Source organism: Eleutherodactylus coqui, chromosome 1 (genome assembly GCF_035609145.1).
Source record: "Eleutherodactylus coqui strain aEleCoq1 chromosome 1, aEleCoq1.hap1, whole genome shotgun sequence".
In the NCBI taxonomy this organism is placed as follows: Eukaryota; Metazoa; Chordata; class Amphibia; order Anura; family Eleutherodactylidae; genus Eleutherodactylus; species Eleutherodactylus coqui.
This window is the reverse complement of record NC_089837.1, coordinates 100,774,992-100,797,524: the sequence shown is the minus strand read 5'-3', so window position 1 is coordinate 100,797,524 and position 22,533 is coordinate 100,774,992. Positions and strand designations below refer to the sequence as shown.

General features: G+C 44.7%; 1 protein-coding gene across 1 annotated transcript; it reads left to right on the top strand.

The window, feature by feature from the left end:
- The first annotated feature begins 15,144 nt into the window (after nt 1-15,144).
- Nucleotides 15,145-21,832, top strand: OTOS (otospiralin). Its single transcript, XM_066598218.1, has 4 exons — nt 15,145-15,245; nt 15,692-15,760; nt 17,698-17,724; nt 21,388-21,832. The coding sequence occupies exons 2-4, from the start codon at nt 15,703-15,705 to the stop codon at nt 21,570-21,572; spliced, it is 270 nt and encodes an 89-aa protein (XP_066454315.1). The 5' UTR covers nt 15,145-15,245; nt 15,692-15,702; the 3' UTR covers nt 21,573-21,832.
- Nucleotides 21,833-22,533: the final 701 nt, after the last annotated feature.

Below are 22,533 nucleotides of genomic sequence, written 5' to 3'. Positions count from 1 at the left end.
CACGTGCCATGCCTGGCCCACATCTTTAATTTGGTGGTTCAGCGCTTTCTGAAAAGCTACCCACGCTTGTCAGACCTGCTCGGAAAGGTGCGCCGGCTCTGCGCACATTTCCGCAAGTCCCACACGGACGCTGCCACCCTGCGCACCCTGCAACATCAGTTTCATCTGCCAGTGCACCGACTGCTGTGCAACGTGCCCACACGGTGGAACTCTACGCTCCACATGTTGGCCAGGCTCTATGAGCAGCGTAGAGCTATAGTGGAATACCAACTCCAACATGGGCGGCGCAGTGGGAGTCAGCCTCCTCAATTCTTTACAGAAGACTGGGCCTGGTTGGCAGACATCTGCCAGGTCCTTGGAAACTTTGAGGAGTCTACCCAGATGGTGAGCGGCGATGCTGCAATCATTAGCGTCACCATTCCTCTGCTATGCCTCTTGAGAAGTTCCCTGCAAAGCATAAAGGCAGACGCTTTGCGCTCGGAAACAGAGGCGGGGGAAGACAGTATGTCGCTGGATAGTCAGAGCACCCTCATGTCTATATCTCAGCGCGTTGAGGAGGAGGAGGAGCATGAGGAGGATGAGGAGGAGGGGGAAGAGACAGCTTGGCCCACTGCTGAGGGTACACATGCTGCTTGCCTGTCATCCTTTCAGCGTGTATGGCCTGAGGAGGAGGAGGAGGATCCTGAAAGTGATCTTCCTAGTGAGGACAGCCATGTGTTGCGTACAGGTACCCTGGCACACATAGCTGACTTCATGTTAGGATGCCTTTCTCGTGACCCTCGCGTTACACGCATTCTGGCCACTACGGATTACTGGGTGTACACACTGCTCGACCCACGGTATAAGGAGAACCTTTCCACTCTCATACCCGAAGAGTAAAGGGGTTCGAGAGTGATGCTATACCACAGGACCCTGGCGGACAAACTGATGGTAAAATTCCCATCCGACAGCGCTAGTGGCCGAAGGGGCAGTTCCGAGGGCCAGGTAGCAGGGGAGGTGCAGAGATCAGGCAGCATGTACAGCACAGGCAGGGGAACACTCTCTAAGGCCTTTGACAGCTTTCTGGCTCCCCAGCAAGACTGTGTCACCGCTCCCCAGTCAAGGCTGAGTCGGCGGGAGCACTGTAAAAGGATGGTGAGGGAGTACATAGCCGATCGCACGACCGTCCTCCGTGACGCCTCTGCCCCCTACAACTACTGGGTGTCGAAGCTGGACACATGGCCTGAACTCGCGCTGTAATAATAATAATAATAATAATCCTTATTTGTATAGCGCCAACATATTCCGCAGCGCTTACATAGACAGGGGGAATACAGAAAGACAAAAGTACAAAAAAATTACAGAACCACGGTTACAATCGTAATCAGTTGGTGGAAACAATAGGGGTGAGGGTCCTGCTCCAACGAGCTTACATACTACAAGTAATGGGGTGATACAGAAGGTAAAATGGCTGGAGGTGTGCACAGTGTCGCATGATGGAGAGTGAGGGATGCTATATACAGACAACAGTCAGACATTTAGCTATGCGACGGCAAGATCAATATGACTACAGGAGCGGTTTATGATGGCTAGCAGGGATTGTGGTCAGTAGGTCAGGGAACATGTTATCAGGCAGTGAATAGAGGAGTTTGTTTAGAGAATTGCGGTATGCACTCTGAAGAGGTGCGTTTTTAGAGCACGCCTGAAGTTTATCGAGTCCTGGATTGCCCGGATGTTCTTTGGTAGTGCATTCCAGAGGACTGGTGCTGCTCTGGAGAAGTCTTGGAGGCGGGAGTGAGAAGTTCGAATTAGAGGGGTGTGCAGTCTAGTTTCGTTTGCCGAGCGGAGAGCCCGTGCTGGGTGATGGATGGAGATGAGGGAGGCAATATAGGGGGGCGCTGCGCTGTGGAGGGCTTTGTGGATTAAGGTAATAAGTTTAAATTGAATTCTGTATTTAACGGGCAGCCAGTGCAGTGACCGGCACAGGGCAGAGGCATCTGAGTAGCGGCTGGACAGGAATATGAGCCTGGCTGCCACATTCAGGATGGATTGGAGAGGATAGAGTCTGGTGCAGGGGAGGCCAATCAGCAATGAGTTGCAATAGTCGAGCCGTGAGTGGATGAGGGCAACAATAAGCGTTTTCAGCGTGTCTATGGTGAGAAAAGAGCGGATTCTTGAGATGTTCTTGAGGTGCAGCTGACAGGTTCGGGCCACTGATTGGACGTAGGGGGTAAATGAGAGATCTGAGTCGAATATGACCCCAAGGCAGCGGGCATGTTGTTTGGGAGTTATGGTGGCGCCACACACTAAGATGGAGATGTCAGGATGAGGGCGGTTGGTGGAAGGAGGAAACACCAGTAAGTCAGTTTTAGAGAGGTTTAGTTTTAGGTAGAGAGAGGACATAGTGATAGAGACAGCAGACAGACAGTTGGTGATGTTTTGGAGGAAAGGTGCAGAGATGTCACGGGAAGAGGTGTATAGCTGGGTGTCATCAGCATAGAGGTGGTAATGGAGGCCAAAGTTCCTGATGGTTTGTCCAACAGGGGCTGTGTAGATAGAGAAAAGGAGGGGGCCAAGGACCGAGCCTTGGGGGACCCCAACAGCAAGGGGAAGAGAAGGAGAGGTAGAGCCAGCAAAGGAGACACTGAAAGAGTGGTCAGATAGGTAGGAGGAGAACCAGGAGAGAGCAGTGTCCTTTAGGCCGATGGAGCGAAGCATACTGATGAGGAGTTTGTGGTCAACAGTGTCAAATGCTGCGGAGAGGTCAAGGAGGATCAGTAGGGAGTAGTCACCCCTCGATTTGGCTGATAGTAGGTCGTTTGATACCCTTGTAAGGGCAGTTTCTGTGCAGTGTTGGGGTCGGAAGCCAGACTGTAGGGGGTCTAGGAGAGAGTCCTCTGATAGATAGCTTACAAGGCGGGAATAAACCAGCCGTTCTAGTAATTTGGAGATGAAGGGGAGGTTTGAGATGGGTCGGTAATTGGCAACGTCAGTTGCGTCAAGAGTCGGCTTCTTTAGCAGTGGGGATATGATGGCGTGTTTGAAAGAAGAGGGAAAGATGCCAGAGGCCAGAGAGAGGTTGAATATAGTGGTGAGATGGGAGATGACCACTGGGGAGAGGGATCGGAGGAGGTGTGAGGGGAGAGGGTCGCTAGCGCAGGTGGTGGGGCGAGCAGAGAAGAGCAGTTTGGAGACTTCTTCCTCTGTTGCTGGTCTGAGTACAGACAGTGAGCAGGAGCTAGATGCAGTGCTGACAAGACTAAGGTCAGGGCTAGTCTGGGATTGGGAAGTTATTTCTTGACAGATGTCATCAATTTTCTTTTTGAAATAGGCAGCCAGTTCAACAGCACTGAGATCCGTCACAGGGGGCTGCGGTTTAGGGCTGAGAAGAGTGTGAAAAGTATCGAAGAGTCGTTTAGGGTTGTGCGATAATGAGGAGACGAGAGAGGTGAAGTAGACTTGTTTGGCGTGGTGGAGGGCGAGGTTGTAGGTTTTGAACATGAATTTGTAGTGGAGAAAGTCTGCGGACGTTTGCGACTTCCTCCACAGCCGTTCAGCACTTCTAGAGCACTGCCGGATAAAGCGCGTTTGAGGTGTGAGCCAGGGTTGGCGCGTTCTACATCGGATGGCTTGGGTCATGGGGGGAGCTGCTTCATCCAGGGCATGTTTGAGAGCGGTGTTGTAGTGATCGGCAGCCAGGTTGGGGCAGGCGAGGAGAGAGATAGGGGACAGAGAGGACTGTAGGGATTCAGCAAAGTCTTGTGTGTGAATGGCCTCAAAGTTCCTGTAGGTACGGTAGGTAGGTGGGTGTGGAGAGATGTTAGGGAGCGTGACAGAGAAAGAGAGGAGGTTATGATCTGAGAGTGGGAGAGGGGAGTTAGTGAAGTTGGAAGCAGAGCAGAGCCGGAGGAAGACCAGATCAAGAGTGTTGCCATCCCTGTGAGTGGGAGAGGCTGTGAGTTGAGAGAGACCAAGGGAGGAGGTGAGCGAAAGAAGCTAAGAGGCAGATGGGGAGTTGGGGTCATTAGTGGGGATGTTAAAGTCGCCTAAGATGAGGGTCGGGATTTCGCAGGATAGGAAGTGGGGGAGCCAGGCAGCAAAGTGATCCAAAAACAGGCGAGGAGCACCTGGGGGGCGGTAGATAACTGCTACTCGCATGGACAGCGGACGGAAAAGCCGTAGCATATGTACTTCAAATGATGGAAAAGTGAGTGAGGGTACAGGGGGGATGACCTGGTAGGTACAATTTGGGGAAAGAAGAGCACCTACTCCTCTGCCACGCCTGTCATCTGGTCTCGGGGTATGGGAGAAGTGCAGGCCATTGTAGGACAGTGCAGCAGGGGAGGCCGTGTCAGACTGCTGGATCCACGTTTCTGTGAGAGCGAGCAGATTAAAAGAATGGGCAGTAAAATAGTCGTGGATGGTGGGGAGTTTATTACATGCTGACTGGCAGTTCCAGAAGGCACATTGAAGGGAGTCGGGGGAGCGTATGCGTGGGCTAGCAGTTGGGCTTGAGGGGTGTCCTAGTGAGTCAGGTAGGGGGTAATAGTTAGGAGCAGTGGAGGGAGGGCCAGGATTGGGAGAGATATCCCCAGCTGCTAGTAGCAGCAAAAGAGCAAGCGTGAGCAGATGATTAGGAGATTTATGGGGGTGGCAGTAATGTTTGTTAGTGGTATTAGGAGGTGTGAGGCTTAGTAAGAAAGTATAGAATGCGTGCGGGCTGTGCATAGGGGAGGACAGGAGAGAGGGGCGGATGTGAATAGTGTGCCCCGGAGGTGGGCACTTGAAAGAAGTTCTGAGACTGAGAGCAAGGATTAAAAGAGAGGTGAAAGCGTTAGCGAAAGCGTTAAAGCGAAAGGAATTAAAGCAGAGTTTGTGGCCTACCTGTCTCTTGCCCAGTTGAACTGCCATGTTAAACTGCATGGAAATCACACTTGATCACGGGCACACTTAGTCACAGGGACCACATGCATACACTGCCACTACTTTTAAAACCAAGCAGCAGCCAACACCTGGGAGGGGCTGGTTCAATTTAGGTTCGTTAGGCAACTGGCTAGTGACCCACCCAGAGGTTTTATGGCTTGCTTACATAAATAACACCTCCACACTAAAAAATGGGCATAGAAGTGTGTGTGGGGGGGGGGGGGGGGAGGATGCACAAATATGGCCAGTAGTCAAGCTAGGCAAGAAACACATACCATAAGCATAATAGTGAAAAGATGCAAGAAAATAGCAATGGTGCAGGTTAAGCAGAGATGAAAGCAGCAGGGGGGTGGGTGGACTTCAAATGCAGGAGAAAACACATATGTATGTACAGTTAGGGCCAGAAATATTTGGACAGTGACACAAGTTTTGTTATTTTAGCTGTTTACAAAAACATGTTCAGAAATACAATTATATATATAATATGGGCTGAAAGTGCACACTCCCAGCTGCAATATGAGAGTTTCCACATCCAAATCGGAGAAAGGGTTTAGGAATCATAGCTCTGTAATGCATAGCCTCCTCTTTTTCAAGGGACCAAAAGTAATTGGACAATGGACTCTAAGGGCTGCAATTAACTCAGAAGGCGTCTCCCTCGTTAACCTGTAATCAATTAAGTAGTTAAAAGGTCTGGGGTTGATTCCAGGTGTGTGGTTTGGGATTTGGAAGCTGTTGCTGTGACCAGACAACATGCGGTCAAAGGAACTCTCAATTGAGGTGAAGCAGAACATCCTGAGGCTGAAAAAAAAAGAAAAAATCCATCAGAGAGATAGCAGACATGCTTGGAGTAGCAAAATCAACAGTCGGGTACATTCTGAGAAAAAAGGAAATCACTGGTGAGCTTGGGAACTCAAAAAGGCCTGGGCGTCCACGGAAGACAACGGTGGTGGATGATCGCCGCATACTTTCTTTGGTGAAGAAGAACCCGTTCACAACATCAACTAAAGTCCAGAACACTCTCAGGGAAGTAGGTGTATCTGTCTCTAAGTCAACAGTAAAGAGAAGACTCCATGAAAGTAAATACAAAGGGTTCACATCTAGATGCAAACCATTCATCAATTCCAAAAATAGACAGGCCAGAGTTAAATTTGCCGAAAAACACTTTTATCTACAGTGCGCCCTCCTCATGCCACTCAACGTGTCAGTGTTGCAACGCCCTCAGCTACCTTGCTACCTCTAGAGAAAAGGAGGAAGTGGGAATAATCACCTGAGTTTTTTCCCTCTCAGCTTGATACACATGACCATGCACTAGCTAATGGCCCAGGAGACAGGGGATTCAGTCATGTTGATCAGTCATTAGATAACCTTGATTTTGCACTCTTTGTGGATGAATCAAGGTATGGTCAAGAAGACAGGTTCTATACAGGTTATGTTGTGCTCTGCTTACATGACGTAGTCAAAGCCAAACCTCATGCTCACGAGGAAGCGGCTAACGTCTACACAGACTCCCCTTTATGCCTATGGAATTGTTCGTGACTACGGACCCATCTGGAAAGCGAGATCATTCTTGAAAAAAGCTATTAAAAACTGAAAAGGTGTACCAGCGCTGATGGAAGCCCTCTTGCTGTCCGAGAGAGAGTAGCCTAAAAATGCAACAAAAGGCCATTCCAAGGATGGCACAAAAGAGGCAATTGTACATCATCCGGCTGATCAGGCTTTGAAGACAGCAACACAGAAGCCCAGACTTGATTCTCCAGGGGTTGGGGCGGTACAGATACTCCCCCAGACTTCACCCCCGGTGGATTATGACCTGTTGATGCAGTTAAAAAAGCAGGCAAACAAAGCGGGGGGAAAGGAACAATGGGAACCAACAAGAGGGGCAGAGAGACACCTGGAGATAAATGGATGGTATCCAACAAGCCTTGTCTCCCACAGGCCCCTATCCTGTCATGGCGCCAGCCCCCCATAGAAATACACACCTGTCAAAAACAGTTATGACAGATGTGGTTGCTAGTCACTGGTCTGCACCAGGATTTAGCGTCACAGCAGCTAAACACACACAGGGCTGTCTGATTTCTGTACAGTGAGTAAAAGAAATGAAAAAGGAGGGTGGAGCAAGACCCAGTGAGGGTAGTGGAATATGTATGGAGTACAAGAGTTTTCAATGATTGAGTATTTTGAATGGTGGAGGTGCTGCCAACCAGATGACGCTCCACCAGTGTGGGCGTAAGTGTAGCGAAAAGGATGTGAAAAGAACTGGTATGGAGGCGCAACACTCTAAGCTACTAGAAGATGTAGATCAAAGTCCAATGTGTGATGGTGAAAGCACTTCCTTTTTATTATTTTTTCAGAAATTAAAAACCAGCAATGGAATACGCGTTTCGGGGAAGAACCCCTTCGTCAGTTCGGCTGGATAGGACAACAGGATGCCTAGGGGTGACACGATTCCAAAGATGTACAGAATGTGTCGGAGGTCCTGTGTGCAGGAGGACAGGGGAGAAAAAAAATTGATTTGTGTACAGAACAACGTGGATAAGTCTGTATAGGCTTCCAAGTGCCTCCCTCTGGTACTCTTCTCCATAAGGTACGCACCTGATAGAATAGGCCTCAGCCCATATGAGGTACTTTTTGGGTCAGCCCCAAGGTTAGGATGGTATTTACCACGATAACCCCAGATGCAGCATGATTGTTAGGTATAGGGTTACCGCTGCAGGCGCTGACGGCCAGTGGTTGTGCTTAGCTGCTCCTGACGCCGGTTGGGGTTCCCCTGTGTTGGTGGTTGCCCGCTCCCGCCAGCAACGCATGCCCCGCCGCACTCGGGGACGCGCTTCCTCGGGCGGCCACACGGCTCTCTGTATAGTACACGGCCATGGGGAGAGCTGGTCTTATCATCTCCCCTATCGGCATTTCACGTTTCCCCGCCCTGACAGGTACTAGCAGAGGTTGCCAGTGTTTGGTTAGACTTAGCCTTGCTAGCACCCTCATATACTGTTCCCGACTGTTTTGTTCTTTGACCCATTTTTGCCTTTGACTCCGCTCCTGTCCTAGTCCTTTTGTACTGCACACAGGCCTCCTCGGTTTGCCCTGACTATTCTCTATTTTACCCTCGGTCATTTGCTCTCGGTAGGTTTTTACCTGTCTGGTTTTGACCATCCGTCTCCTGTCCCGGTTCCTTGGGATCCCTGTCACTAGGTCAGAGCAGGGACTGCCTCCCAGTTGTCGCCCTAGGAATTAGTCCAGGGGGGGCAGGTAGGTAGGGATACGGGAGTGGGCTGTTGTAGGGAACCCCCCTGGCCACCTGTCCCCTACCAGCCCTAACAGAAACACTGGCTGCTACGATCGTGGGTTTTTCTCTCCAACCTGCCCTGTTGAGTCCAGATATGGAGGCTGTATCCGCTCTGGCGAACCAGGTGCAAGCCCTAACTGGTTTGGTGCAGGATCTGTCAGCTCGACTACAGCAGCAGGAACAGACTGCCACTAGAGCCCCACCAGCTCCCCCTGCTGCTCTAGGAGCATGGTGTGAGCCTAAGGCCACCATGCCAGACTTCTTTTCAGGTGACCGTAGAGCCTTCTTTTCTTTCCGGGAGGGTTGCAAGTTATACTTTAGTTTGCGACCCCACTCGTCCGGTTCTGAACTGCAGAGGGTGGGCTTAATTATCTCACGGTTGAGGGGTGACCCTCAAAATTGGGCATTTTCGTTGCCTCCCGACTCACCACCCAGTCAGTCTGTCGAAGCCTTTTTTCGGCCCTGAGTCAAATACATGATGAACCCGATAGGGCGGAGTATGCTGTCAGTAAGCTGTTAAAACTTCGCCAGGATAGGCGCTCAGTGGAAGAATATTGTTCACAGTTCCGTCAGTTTTGTGTTGAGTCCCGATGGAATGACCATGCTTTATAGGATTTGTTTCTGACTGGATTGTCTGAGGCGGTAAAGGAGCTGTTGTTGTCACATCCTGAATCAGAGACGTTAGATCAAGCCATGACCTTGGCAGTTAGAGCAGACCGATGAATTAGGGTCAGACACAACCCTCAGAACAGAGTACTTCCTGCTCTTCCGGGGAACCAGGCCGAGGCCTCACCCATCAAAAACGCAGAATCTATGGAACTAGGCTCCATGTCCCCACAGGAGCGCAAGGAGTACCCGCTCACGCACTGGTTATGCCTCCACTGTGGAGATCCAGGACACCGGGTCGCCACCTGCCGCAAGAGACAGACGCAGGTACACTTCCACTCCTAGGTGATGACCGGAGGGATCACCTAGGAGCTCAGGTACTTCCGGAATATTCAAAATTGTTTCTTCCTTGTCCCCGCTTGTCTTCTGCATCCAGCTGTTCTCTGCTCAGAGCCCTCAGCTGTTATACAGCCGAGTGCTCTGTGTGGAGGATGCAGAAGACAAGTGGGGTGTCCCCGATTGTCTTCTGCATCTAGCTGTTCCCCACTCGTAGTGCTAAGCTGATATACAGCCGGGCGCTCCGGGTGTTATACAGATGAGTGCTCCGAGCAGGGTATGGAGAACACAGCTGGACTGCTCTGTTCTTCATAAACTGCCTGTTATCAGGGAGCGGGATACAGCTGAAACAATAGTATCAGCTGTATCCTGCTGTGAATTCCTGATAACTCATCGCTGATCTTTCAGCATGCTGAAAGATCAGCGATCAGTGGCGGCTTGCAGAAAACTGCACGATGTCAGTGCAGTTGGACACAACGTTTATCGCTCAAATGATGGCTTTGAGCGATTTTTGAGCAAAAATCGTTGTGTCTAAAAGGGCCTTAAGATTAAGCCTTTTGAGGAATTTACACAAGAATATGATATCCCAATTTAGAGTTTTCACACCTATCTATGTATCAGAAGGTACCTGTTTTCGCATCCACAACTCAATCATGAGGTGCCTCAACAAGTATATGATTTCGTCTCTGGGTCATCCAAACTAAAATTTATGCTTACCTTAATGGAGAAGCGGTGTTCTCCAAAAAAGTACACTTACTAAATTGGAAAAAGGACCTGGGTAAAACCTTCTCGACCAAACAATGGTCCAAGGCCATAAAAAGGTCTTTAAAGCCATCCTCATGTGCCAATCTCCAATAAATTTTCTATAAATTAATCTTGAGATGGTACTATTACCCCTCTAAATTAGCACAATTATTCTCAGGCAATTTAAATTTATGCTGGCACAGCTGTGGGCAAACATGCTCCCTGCTGCATATTTTTTGGATTGCTCTAAAATAAAAATTTGGTGGTCTTCTATATTCAAATTATTATCAGAGGTAACTGGCAGCCCTGTTGCAATGGACCTTACTAGCTTTAGGCATTGACAATTATCCACCCAACATTAGGAGACTAATTCGCCATATTTTCCAGTCAGCAGCCCTCCTGATTGCGAGAAATTGGAGAACCACCACCTCTCCATCTTTAGACTCCCTGACAGCTATGGTATCCAAATACTGTTTCATTTTAGACAAGGTCGGTCATCTGCCTTTCATTTATGGTGGGACCCATGGCTCCACAAATTCACTAGATGAGAGAGACCTTAACAATCTCAGGATCCTCTTGACGGTACAATTGGACACGATTCTGGCTGGTCTTGGGACACAGAAAGTATCTTCTAAGCCTCAAGACATGTTCACTCATAATGTATAATACATTTGCACTCAATTCCTCCCCTTTTTCTTATTTTTTATTTATTTTCTGTACTATTCTAGATTCCTTTCGATCTATAAGCATAGCTAATTGTAATCCTAGTATGTGACAGATTGTTTGACTATATTGCAATAGATTGGATATGTCAGCTACAGACTTTATGCAGATGGATGTACTTTGTAGTGTTGCAAAACTGAAAAAAATCTTTAATGATTAAAAAAATAGTGGGAGGTATGAAGATGGTAGCCTAGATAGCAGAACACGACACTGCCTCATTATGTGCAGCTCGGAGCACAGATCTCGGCCAGTCAGTGCTGCTCAAAGCTAAATTCTCTAATGCAGTGATTTAGGAAAACGGTTAAATCGCTAAGTCCCGCATAAAAATGTTCTTCTTGTGATAAAGGAGGTATGCCTTAAAGGTTGTGAACAAGTTTGGGAACTTCTCTTTTTTCCTTAAAAATCAATGTATTTTTGTACAAAAATATATTTTGCAATCAGAATTGCTTAAAATGTTTAACTGTTTCTCCTCCTACACATGTAGTGTACAGCTGTACACTACAAGCTGGAGGACTGAACTTTTTGCAAAACTATCAGACGCAGTGACTGATGGGTTCTGTTTCAGGGGGATTTTTCATGGTCCACTTACAGCAAGAGAGGCGGGCATTTTCCATAAAGTATGCACTGGATGGGAGGGGGGGGGGGGGGTGTAGAAGAAAATAAGGCAGCTCTTATTATAAATGATTATTTTTATTGTTTAATCAAGTTCAGAAGTCCAGGTAGTCAGTGCTGCTGTGTGCTTGTGATTACAAGCCCTGCCCTCTGGGGCCCTAAGGTGAGCTGGGTCCTGTCTCTAAGGACATTACTGATTTAGTTTGACAGCTCCCTCTTGTTGCCCAGGGATTGGTAGCTGAGGGGAGAGGTGTGGGACTATGGATAGCAATGGAGGCAGAGAGAGTTGTAAAAAAGTTGACTCAACAAATTGCTATTAGCTTTTTTTTTTTCAGAAAGAAGGGGGGGGGGGGGGGGGATAGTCCTCAAGTTGAACTTTTTTTTACCACAGCCCATGAGTAATGCTGAAGTGTTCCCATAGGCCCAGTGTGGCACTGACTTTGCAATACCTTATTACATAAACTTTCATTGATATGCTATTTCCATCTGTGGCAGAAGAACACATTTTTTTATTGTCTAATAGTCTCTGACAGTTGTTGGAAGAAATCTTTCCTTTTCACATATTACCTTTTATAATAGAAGCCAATGGGCAATGAGATCTAAATGTAGGACATATGTTTGCACAGTATACACTTGGATACATCTGAAGAAAAAGCAAAAAAGTATACTAAACTGGAATTGTACATTCTAATGAGTTTACTACTTAAATGTGCCTTTCTCTCTTATTCACATTTTAGATGTACTTTCAGTATGCGGCCACACGGCGGCAGTGAAGGATAGAAAACCCACTCACCTTCATTTGCTGTGGAACAAACCTCTGTTTGGCTTGTTTTAGATGGCCGTAATGTGGCCAGATATTAAAGTCCATATTATGGCCATAATAGCTAGATCTTCAGGCATTTTGACCTGAAAGGGCCTGTCATCACTTTTTACCCTAGTAAACCATGCAAAGTGCTATAAAACTTATTTTCCCAAGGCTCTTTATAAATTCATACCTAAAGAATCACAGTTTAAAAAGTTTCTGCGCTGCATGTAAATTATATAGAGCGGTCCAATATGCGGGTCGAACCATCTCTCTTGTCTTCCCCTCTCTTCTCCTATGATAGTATGTCATCCACAAAGCATTGTGAAATCTTGCATGGCCGATGACTAGCGCATGCACAGATCATCTGTCCCTTTTGTAAGCTCATCGGCACAGATCATCTGTCCCTTTTGTAAGCTCATCGGCACAGATCATCTGTCCCTTTTGTAAGCTCATCGGCACATATGCAGGTCAGCGAATGCACCGCGGCATGAGATTTTGCAGTGTTGCGTGGATATCGTATGTCATAGAAGAATAGAGAGGCAGACCTATGGGAAAAATTGCAGATAAGAGAAATGATGCGAACCGCATACCCGACCAGTTTGCCTTACTTACATGTGGCGCAGGAACTTTTTAAACAGTGATTCCATTGGTTCCAAGAGCCATGATGACATAAGTTTCGTCAACAGATGTAGGTGATAATTGTAGCCCTTTAACTTGGATGACCATCAGATTCAATTGTATTATTCTTCATTTATGGGTCTGAAAAGTATAATTACATACGGTAGTTACTTAGGTCGGCATCAAGTTTAACTCATCTCGGTAGAATTATACATCATTCAGTACTATATTAATAATAACCCTCAATGCCGCTTATCATTAAGTATCTGGTCCTTTTTGGAATGCTGACATTGCATCTACCCTTGCTACTTCTTGTGGAAGGGCATTTCATAGTTTGTCTAATATGTGAAGAACCCATTTCTATATTAATGTCCAAAATACCTTTCCGCGACATGTAAGTAAATCCCCCTGGTCCTTTGTATGAAGCTGTAATATATTACTGTGCACTAAAAGTGAAAATACTAGAAGTGCATGTGAGTGCCCCAAGTAGAGCGTTTAGAGAACAGATGCGGAAGAGGAAGTACAATAGCTGTAAGTCATCAGCACATCTGTTCACTTAGTGAGGGTGCTAAGTAACATAGTAAGGCTGAATAAAGACATCCAATATATCCATCCATTTCAGCCTATTAATCTGCTATTCTGATTCGAAAGAAGGCAAAATCCCCCAGGAGGCATAAGTCAATTTTCCACATTTTAGGGGTAAAAATCCTTTCCAACTACAAATCTGGCAGTCAGAATAAATCCCTGGATCAACATCTCATCTGCAGTATTCTAGTGACTATAACTTGTAATATTATTACGCTCAAGAAAGGCATCCAGGCCGCTTTTCTGCTCTTACAGTGAATTAGCCATGACAACTTCCTCGTGCAGAGAGTTTTATTGCCTCACTTCTCCAACAGTAAAGTTTTTTGTTCCCTCTAGATGTAGAGAGCGCCCCCTTGTTACCATCACAGTCCTGGGTATAAACAGATCATGGGAGAGATCTCTGTATTGCCCCCCTGTTATATATATACATAGTTATTAGGTCGCCCCACAACTGCCATATTTCCCATTTAAATAACTCTAATTTTGATCACCTCTCTGGGTTCTGTAATCCACCAATTCCATTTATTACTTTCTTTGACCACCTTTGGACCCATTCCCATTCTATTTGTTCTTGTGCCCTGGTACCCAAAACTGTACCCAGTATTTCATGTGTGGGGAAACTAGTGATTTGTAAAGTGGTAAGACTATGTTCTCACCCTGTGCACCCATGCCTTTTTTGATGCACCCCATGGTCTTATTTGCCTTGGCAGCAGCAGCCTGACACTGGGTGCTCCAGTTCAGTTTACTATCATCCAGTATTCTTAAGTTCTTTTCCACCAGTGTTTTTCTGGGTAATGTAGAATGTAAAGGTCTTGCATTTTCACTCCATATGAGCATAACCTTACACTTATTGCTGTTAAACCTCATTTATCCCTTCTCTGCCCAAGCCTCCAATATAATACCCATTTGTAACTTCTGTGTTAATTACTTAAAAGAGTTTAGTATCATCTGCAAAAAGACCATTAAATGAGCGGTGCCCAATACTGCCCCCTGTGGTACCCCACTAGTAACAGTGACCCAATTGGAGTATGTACCATTTATAACTCTGCTTTCTATCACTTACCAGTAACTTACCTGCTTACACACATTCTCGCCCAGACCAAGCATTCTTATTTTATATACCAACCTTTTATGTGGCCAGCCCCATTGAAATGAATGGAGGCGCACCACAAATGTGTGACTGCTGCTCCATTCAATATTAGCATCCCTCTGGGCGGGTGCAGAAAGCCCACAGTGAAGAGGGGGACTCAGGACCCCAACTCTCAAGATACTCGGGGCGGGGACATCTCCTGTGGATAGGTGATAAAAGTCAATCTTGGTAAAACCTCTTTAATTTTCTCAAAACTAGGCGGTGTATGATAAATGGAGTGGGGAACATAGAACATTTTGGAGAACTTTGAGTAGAAACTAGATTTGAATACTGTCTTTTAGAGAGTGCCAGAGTTTATATCAATTCTAGTTCCTGGTCAATGATGGTAATAAGCATATAAACATACACACTAGGGACAATATAATAGAAATGCATTGCTTCTACCAGCTGGTTGTACTATCTACAGGACATTTCTACCCAAAATAGAGACACCTCCGTAAATAAGTTATTGAATATTCTATCCGGCCTTATTTTAGCTACGGTATGAGGCCTCCCTTACAATTCCCATAAGGATGGCCACGCAGAGTCCTGAATAGTAGATCTTCTTAGTTATGCCATGCTGCATCTACTTCTTTCCATGTCTATTAACGTTATCTCGTCACCTATTCTAATTAACAAGGTATGTAAATACGCTGCAACAATCATTCTACATATAAGCGGATGGGACTGCTCCACACGTTCCTCTTTGACCAGGTCTGCAGAATAAGTGTTTGCATGAATTTTCAAGTTAGGGAAAAAAATGAGGTTTTCTTAAGCAGCCCCCTGTTTATACAAGGAAGAGTGGGAGGGAGCCGAAAGAAAAGGACTCAGTGCAAGAGAAGAAGTAATAGGTGACCAGTGCAGGGAGACGAGACTGCAGCAAGTGACCAAGACAACAGGTAACAACTCTTCAAATGTAGACATATTGACCTTGGAAATTAGAATATATATATATATATATATATATATATATATATATATATATATATATATATATATATATATATTCTAACTTCTTTCATTTGTATGACATACTTGAGCAGGACTTACACATATGACCATCTTTTAACTCTTGAGATGCATTGTTTGTGCATGAAGATTAAACTGCATTGAGATAATGCAGTGATATTACTTGCAGTCCTATGTAAAGTTACAGATAGGACATCACAACACTACAATGAGTTCAGCCAAAAGGCAAACCTAGCTCTGCTGCATTCCTACACAATGGGGTATAACACATGGTAATGCTAATACCTGGAACGCAATATTATCCAGTCGCTAGTGATGCTTTCTAGATCTGTTATCTTATTATCTGTTATTCATATTATCTCCTACTAATTAACAGCTGAGGCCACAATGAAGCTACTTCTTACTGCTTTATGCTTCTCCTGCATTCTTCTGGGGGCCTTCCTTGGTAAGTTCTTAAAGAAAACCCCATTAAGTTGTATTTCGAAGTATTTAATGACTCTCACACACATTGCTTTATTATCACCGTGCTATTGACTATGCTGTGTGATTACGTCAGTAAGTTCCATCAAAGCTGATGGAACGCCTGAATGGGACCAAATGGAACTGATCACCTGCATCAGTAAAACGGATATCGCTCTGTGGTCTGTTTTAAAAGGGCTCTGTTTGTTTCCATTACATTTGGCATATAGAATAACGGAACTTCACATAAAACTTGTAAAACTGACACCAAAGTTGTATCCATTATACTGATGCAAGTGCATGGTTCCGTCCGGTTCCAATCGTGGTTTCCGTAATCACATAGCGTAGTCAGTAATGCCGTGTGATGTTGCCTTAGAGCCAGCTTTCATTGACAGCAATTTGTCCAGTGAAATTGCGCTTTTCCAGGAAAATCATGCGCCCACTTCACGAACGATTCAAAAACTACAGTGGCTGCTCAAATGTAGAATAAGTAAAAGATAATGGAGTGGCATCTAAAATATGACCTTACAGCATTTCTAATATATGATGTTGACATTTTTAGGCAAAATCTGGAAATTATAATATAATGCAAAAGTCCACAGGGCTACATTAAATGCCTTGTTGCACAATCCCTCCCCACATTGTACGTCTCTAGCAGTACTTTCTGATCGTCCTCATTGGTAGTCCCTATGATTAGTTTTTATTTTTGAGAATACACTGCGACATTTGAATCCCCCTTTACACAGTAACAACACATACTGAAAACCTTTATATATACACTGTAGATGTAATTAATGACAATTTATTGATAATAGCTGGATTTGCATGTTACTAACCTCCTAATATTCCAGCCAGTAATTGCTCTATGTAAATGGTCCAAAACAGTTATGGCATGCATATATATATATATATATATATATATATGTATATATATACACACACACACACACATATATATACACACACACACACACATATATATACACACACACACACACATATATATACACACACACACACACATATACATACACACACACACACATATATATATATATACATACACACACACATATACATACACACACACACATATACATACACACACACATATACATACACACACACACATATATATACACACACACACACATATACATACACACATATATATATATATATATATATATATACACACACACACACATATACATACACACACACATATACATACACACACACACACACACATATATATATATATATATTTAATATACACACACACACATATATAAATGTAGATCTCATTGCTAATGTTAGGGTTAAAGATGGTATATAAACTGAGACTGGAAGAGCAAGTATAGTTATTTATTATGCTCAGATTGAGACAGTTTTCCATTATAAAAGTGTATTTCAGTAAATGCAGAACTCGGACTGAGTTTTAGGTAGTTAGCAGGAGACCTGTCTTGGGGCGTATATCTTCATATGGATAACTATATGTGTATTGAGGTGTGTACAGTATATGAATCCTAACAGATAAACTTTAGACAAAAAGTTTCCCAAATGAAAGTTAATGCAACATTCTACCATTGCCCCCCCCCCCCCCCCCCAAAAAAGTGAAAGTGTCGCTCAAGTGGAGATGTGCGCTCCTGAAGACACATCCATCCTTTTTGGGTTGTCAGAGAGAATTCCAACCTTTGACCGAGTGAAGGGATGTGATTTGGCAGGGAATGCTGCCCGGTGTGCTCCCGTGTGGCGGGTGAGTGCCACGCAGTCAGAGGACATAGGGCCGTATTGTACAGGACACAGTCCAGCGCTGTTAGGAATTCCTGCTGACATTAGGATTCTACTCACACTCGGTGTTGTATGAAAGTATCCATTGTCCAGTCTTCTCTCACATTCCATCTCCTTATGTATTTGCAGATGCCAGACCTGTGCACGAGGAGGACGGTAAAGACGGTTTTTGTTTTTACTTGTGAACCTTCTGATTAACCATTTAGTCTAAGGGCTCATTCACACAGGTGTTTTGGCGGTCCGTATTGCGCTCTAATACGAACTATATAAACACTATTAATTTGCCTTAGGGTATTCAACCACATATTTTATGCATGTGAAAAAAAAACGCGGAATGTCCTATATTAGTCCATATTACATACAGGTCTATGGGTTTGTGTAAATCCGATACATGTGTAATAACTGTGTATTTACAAATGAAGGCAGGAGAAATGAATAGGACCTTCTTGCATTTTTTTCGTGTGTGAAAAATACTCTGAATATGCACACAAAAACAGCAAAAACAACAAAATATGCAGTAAATACGCACCGTTACACTGTGTGAAAATGCTACATATTTCACGCACCAAAACTGCATACTCCCATGTGAATGAGCCCTTAGGAATAGTTCAAATTCTATACCAATATTACTGTACATCTCCCTAAAACACAACATACAATAGCAGGTGCAATAATGATGAATTGTTATTTATTTAGCACCAACTTATTCCATAGCACTTTCAGGTAATTTTTATTTATTACCCCCCCAGCAAACTGGGTACGCATTTTACCGACTTTGGAAGGATGGAAGGCCACCTTGAGCCATGAACCATGAGGGGATTGAACTTGCAACCTTTAGGTTGTGAGTAAGAGCTTAGGACTGCATTCTGCTGTCTTAACACTCTGCAAAACATGAGGGCATACAAAATTTATCATCAGTGCAAGTGACACTCACGGCCAAGCAGTCCTAAATAGCCATATTAGGGACTAATTAGCTGCTGTCCATTAGAACTATGGAAAGTGGGATGAGAAAGTGTGACAGGTAAGCTACGCCCATGGAAAACTGCCATGCTGCTTTGCCCGCTGCCATGCTCCCATTCAGGAAGCTGCATGTGCATGTTGGACATCCATAGACGTATACAAGAGTAAGCCTAAAAACACCCCACTTCACAGTTCAATCACATCCAGAGAGAGATTTGAGCAAACACATACGGAATATTGTGTTGGGGATGAGGCTTGGCCATACAGACACGTAGATTACAGCAGGGAACAAGAAGAGAGAGGCTTGAGGGTTCTTGGAGTGCTGGATGTGGTTAACCTGTCATGATGGGGCTCTGGATGTGATTATAATGTGATGGGGAGGGATGATGAGGCTCTGGATGTGATTATAATGTGATGGGGGCTGTTTTTAGCCATTTCTTATAAAAAGTTATTTGATAGGGGTGCCTAAAGCGAAAAATATTTTACCAAGGGTGCCCCAAGGCTAAAAAGGTTGAGAAACACTACCATAGTGAACAAAGTGACTGTGTGCATGCATAACCACTGCTCCATTCACTTTCTATGGAGATAGCAGAGTTCAGTGTTTGGCTAGTTCCATGAGTCCCATGGCCTCGCATGTGCACCAATGCTCCTTTCACTAGGAGGACAGGGTGCACCATTCTCATGATCTCTATGAGTTCCAGTAGTCAGAACCTCAGTGATTATACATTTATCATCTATAATATGGATAAATGATCATTGTTCTTAGTGGGCCAAACCCTTTAAAGGGAACCTGTCAGAACTTTTCATCCCACTTAACCAAGTTCAGCGCTAGAACGATCACCCACATCTGTTCAGAAAACGTATTTTCCCATGTCTCTTTATAAATCCATACCTGAAGAATGAACTGAAGCTTGAACTGAACTGAACTTCGTCATAAACCCTAAAACTAGTATATAATGTGGTGGTGGCTCAATGGCAAGCACTATTGCTTTATAGTGCTGGGGCTTTAGGGTCAAATCTGACCAATGACAATATCTGCAAGGCGTTTGCATGTTCCCATTGTTTCTTTTTTTTCAATAAATGTATGCACTATATAAGATGATTATTATGAAAAAACCCACATAAACACAGGAGGAACATACAAACTCCATGTAGGTATTGTCCTTGGTCAGATTTGAATTTAGGACCCTAGCACTGCAAAGCACTACCACCTTCGTCCTTTAGACATTTCAGCCAAGACAAACTATCCGAGGTTCGGGTTCATGCCAAATTTTCAGCAAAGTTCAACCCGAAACAAAGTTCTCCTGGTTTCGTTCTCTCAACAGTAACAGAAAGTGATAACACTCAGGAGACGTTGTAATCTTGACTTTCCAGGAGGAATAACAGAGTAATGACACAATGTAGAGTTCCAAGAAAAGATGCTTCAGAATTTGTATCTTATGTGGAATATAAGAGCTTACAAAGACAAGTCAGGAAAGCAAGTCCTCTTCAAAGGGGTTTTACCAAATCTAAAGCTACTCCCTATGCCGGGTAGGGATCAACTTTCTAGTCGATGGGGATCCAACTGTTCAGACCCCACCAATCCCCAGAATGAGGGTCTCAACGGTCCCCGCATGAAGTAAGCTGAGGTAGCACAATCTGCGGTGTTGTCATTGAAATGAATTGAGTTGCAGCACGCATGGGTAACCTCCGCTCTATTCATGGAGGGACCATCGGGACCACTATTTTCGGTATTTGTGGGGAACAGTCGGATCCCACTGATGATAAAGTAATGCCCTATCCTCTGGAATGGGGGGATAATTTTACAACTTGATACAGCTCCTTTAGCTTTGATGATACCGTCTACCTGAAACCACCAGGGATGCTCTCCAAGAACATGCATAGATTGTCACATCCAATCTATCTTAATTAAAACTGTGAAATTCCTTTAATCCCACATCCAAGGATCCAGAAATTCAGATAATACAGTACATTTCTAAGTGCTTCTTGCAACACTGCAATACAATGAGAAAAGCAACTAGGAAATTGAGACCCTTCTGATTAACCCTTTCCAATCCACTGTCTGATATCTAAAGACATTCTGATTGAAGGCTTTATAGCTCCGATGTCAGAAGACGTCCGGCAGGGTATTCTTACTGTGCATTTTTGGCCGTTTTGTTGTCGGGGGCCTCTCCAGCATGTCACATACCACAGTACTAGCTCTAGCCAGCAGATGGCGCCATTGTATAATGGCAGAAAGAGAAAGCCCCCTAGGAAACCCTGAATCTAAAAATGGATTGCAAAGGGTTAATAAAGTTAGACCGGTGACGCAACAAGCATATTTTGGCCGCATTTATGCAACCGTAATATGAACGAGGGTTCCGGTCTGAATGTGGGTCTCCTGACTTCAACTTTGAGCGTCTTGGATCCCTATGATGCTCGAAGTTTAGGATCAGGATACCTGCAGTCAGTCTGAGACACTCATCCGTGCAGCCGGAATACACTTGTGAGTCACTGGCTTTAGGCTGGGTTTCCAAAAAAAACCTTTACAATTTTTTAGGCAGATTTTCATGCAATTTTTTGAGCCAAAGCCAAATGTGGATTCAGGAGGAATGGGAAATATAAAGGAAGCACTTCTAGCTCGACTTCCTTCTGGATTCACTTTTGACTTTGGCTTAAAAAACTGCACTAGCATTTTTCCAAAAAACACTGTAAGTGAGACCGCCCTATTTAAACTTTTTGCTCCTTTATATATTTCTCTAAAGCCAACCGATGTTTAGATATCCAACACTTATGTTGCCTCATTGATGCTGGATTAAAGGAATTTCATTGATGATGTTGACTTGAATCCATTTCAATACTAACTGATGTTCATTTTAGACCCATATTTAGAGGCTCCCGCTCATCCTTACTGGCCTTTCTCTACCACGGATTTTTGGCAGTATGTGGAGCATTTCCGCACAATGGGTGCATATGAGAACATCAATGACCTAGCTCGCACTTTCTTTGCTCACTACCCTATTGGAGATACTCTGGGATACACAAGCCGTGACCACGATCATTAGAAGCAACATAGTACTCTGCGTAGCCAAGCTGTATATACTAAAGCCCTAGGCCTCCGAAGAGTTAGAGCAACCGGGCTGTGTGACGACACCAAATTCTTCTATGGCACATGGTGTCCAGAACTTCTCAAACTGGAGGAAATCCCTGCATTATTCCTGCCCTTCAGAAGGAAGACAAGATATGAGAATATATAGAAATATTTGCTGTAAACACAACTCGTCTACCTATTAGTATATTTATAATCAATAAAATATGGCTATGACTTCTCTCTTTGTCATTTGGTGTTTGCAAATATTAACCCTTTCCAATCCACTGTCTGACGTCTGAAGACATTCTGATTGAAGGCTTTACAGCTTCGATGTCAGAAGACGTACGGAAGGGTATTCTTACTGTAGATTACTGGCCGCTCTGTTGTCATGGGCCTCTCCAGCATGTCCCATACCACAGTACTGGCTCTAGCCAGCAGATGGTACTATTGTATAATGGCAGCAAGAGAAAGCCCCCTAGGAAACTCTAAATCCAAAATTGGATTGCAAAGGGTTAAAAATGTTTCCGGAACTTGAAAAAATTAAAGTGAGTCTCCGGATGTGGAGAAACAAAGATGGCTGCACCAGCTTCTCTGACTACCTGATACACAGTGTGTATCAGTATGAATCATTAGTCTAAGACACTACGCCTGTTTTGATGAAAGGGGTTTTCCGGGGAAAATACTATCGATGACCTATCCTCAGGAAAGGTCATCAATAATTGATCGGCTGGGGTCCGTCGCTCAGGACCCCGACCAATCAGCTGATTGTGTGCTTGCTGACAGTGTCGAAATTACACAGGGGTTGGAGGGGAAGTCTCATAAAAATCAATGCAAGCCGTGCCTACAGTTACAAGCACTGGCCACTTCACAGAGGTCGGAGCAGAAACTTCCACTGCTTCCGCTCCAACCCATGTGTACTTGTGGCGCTGTCAACA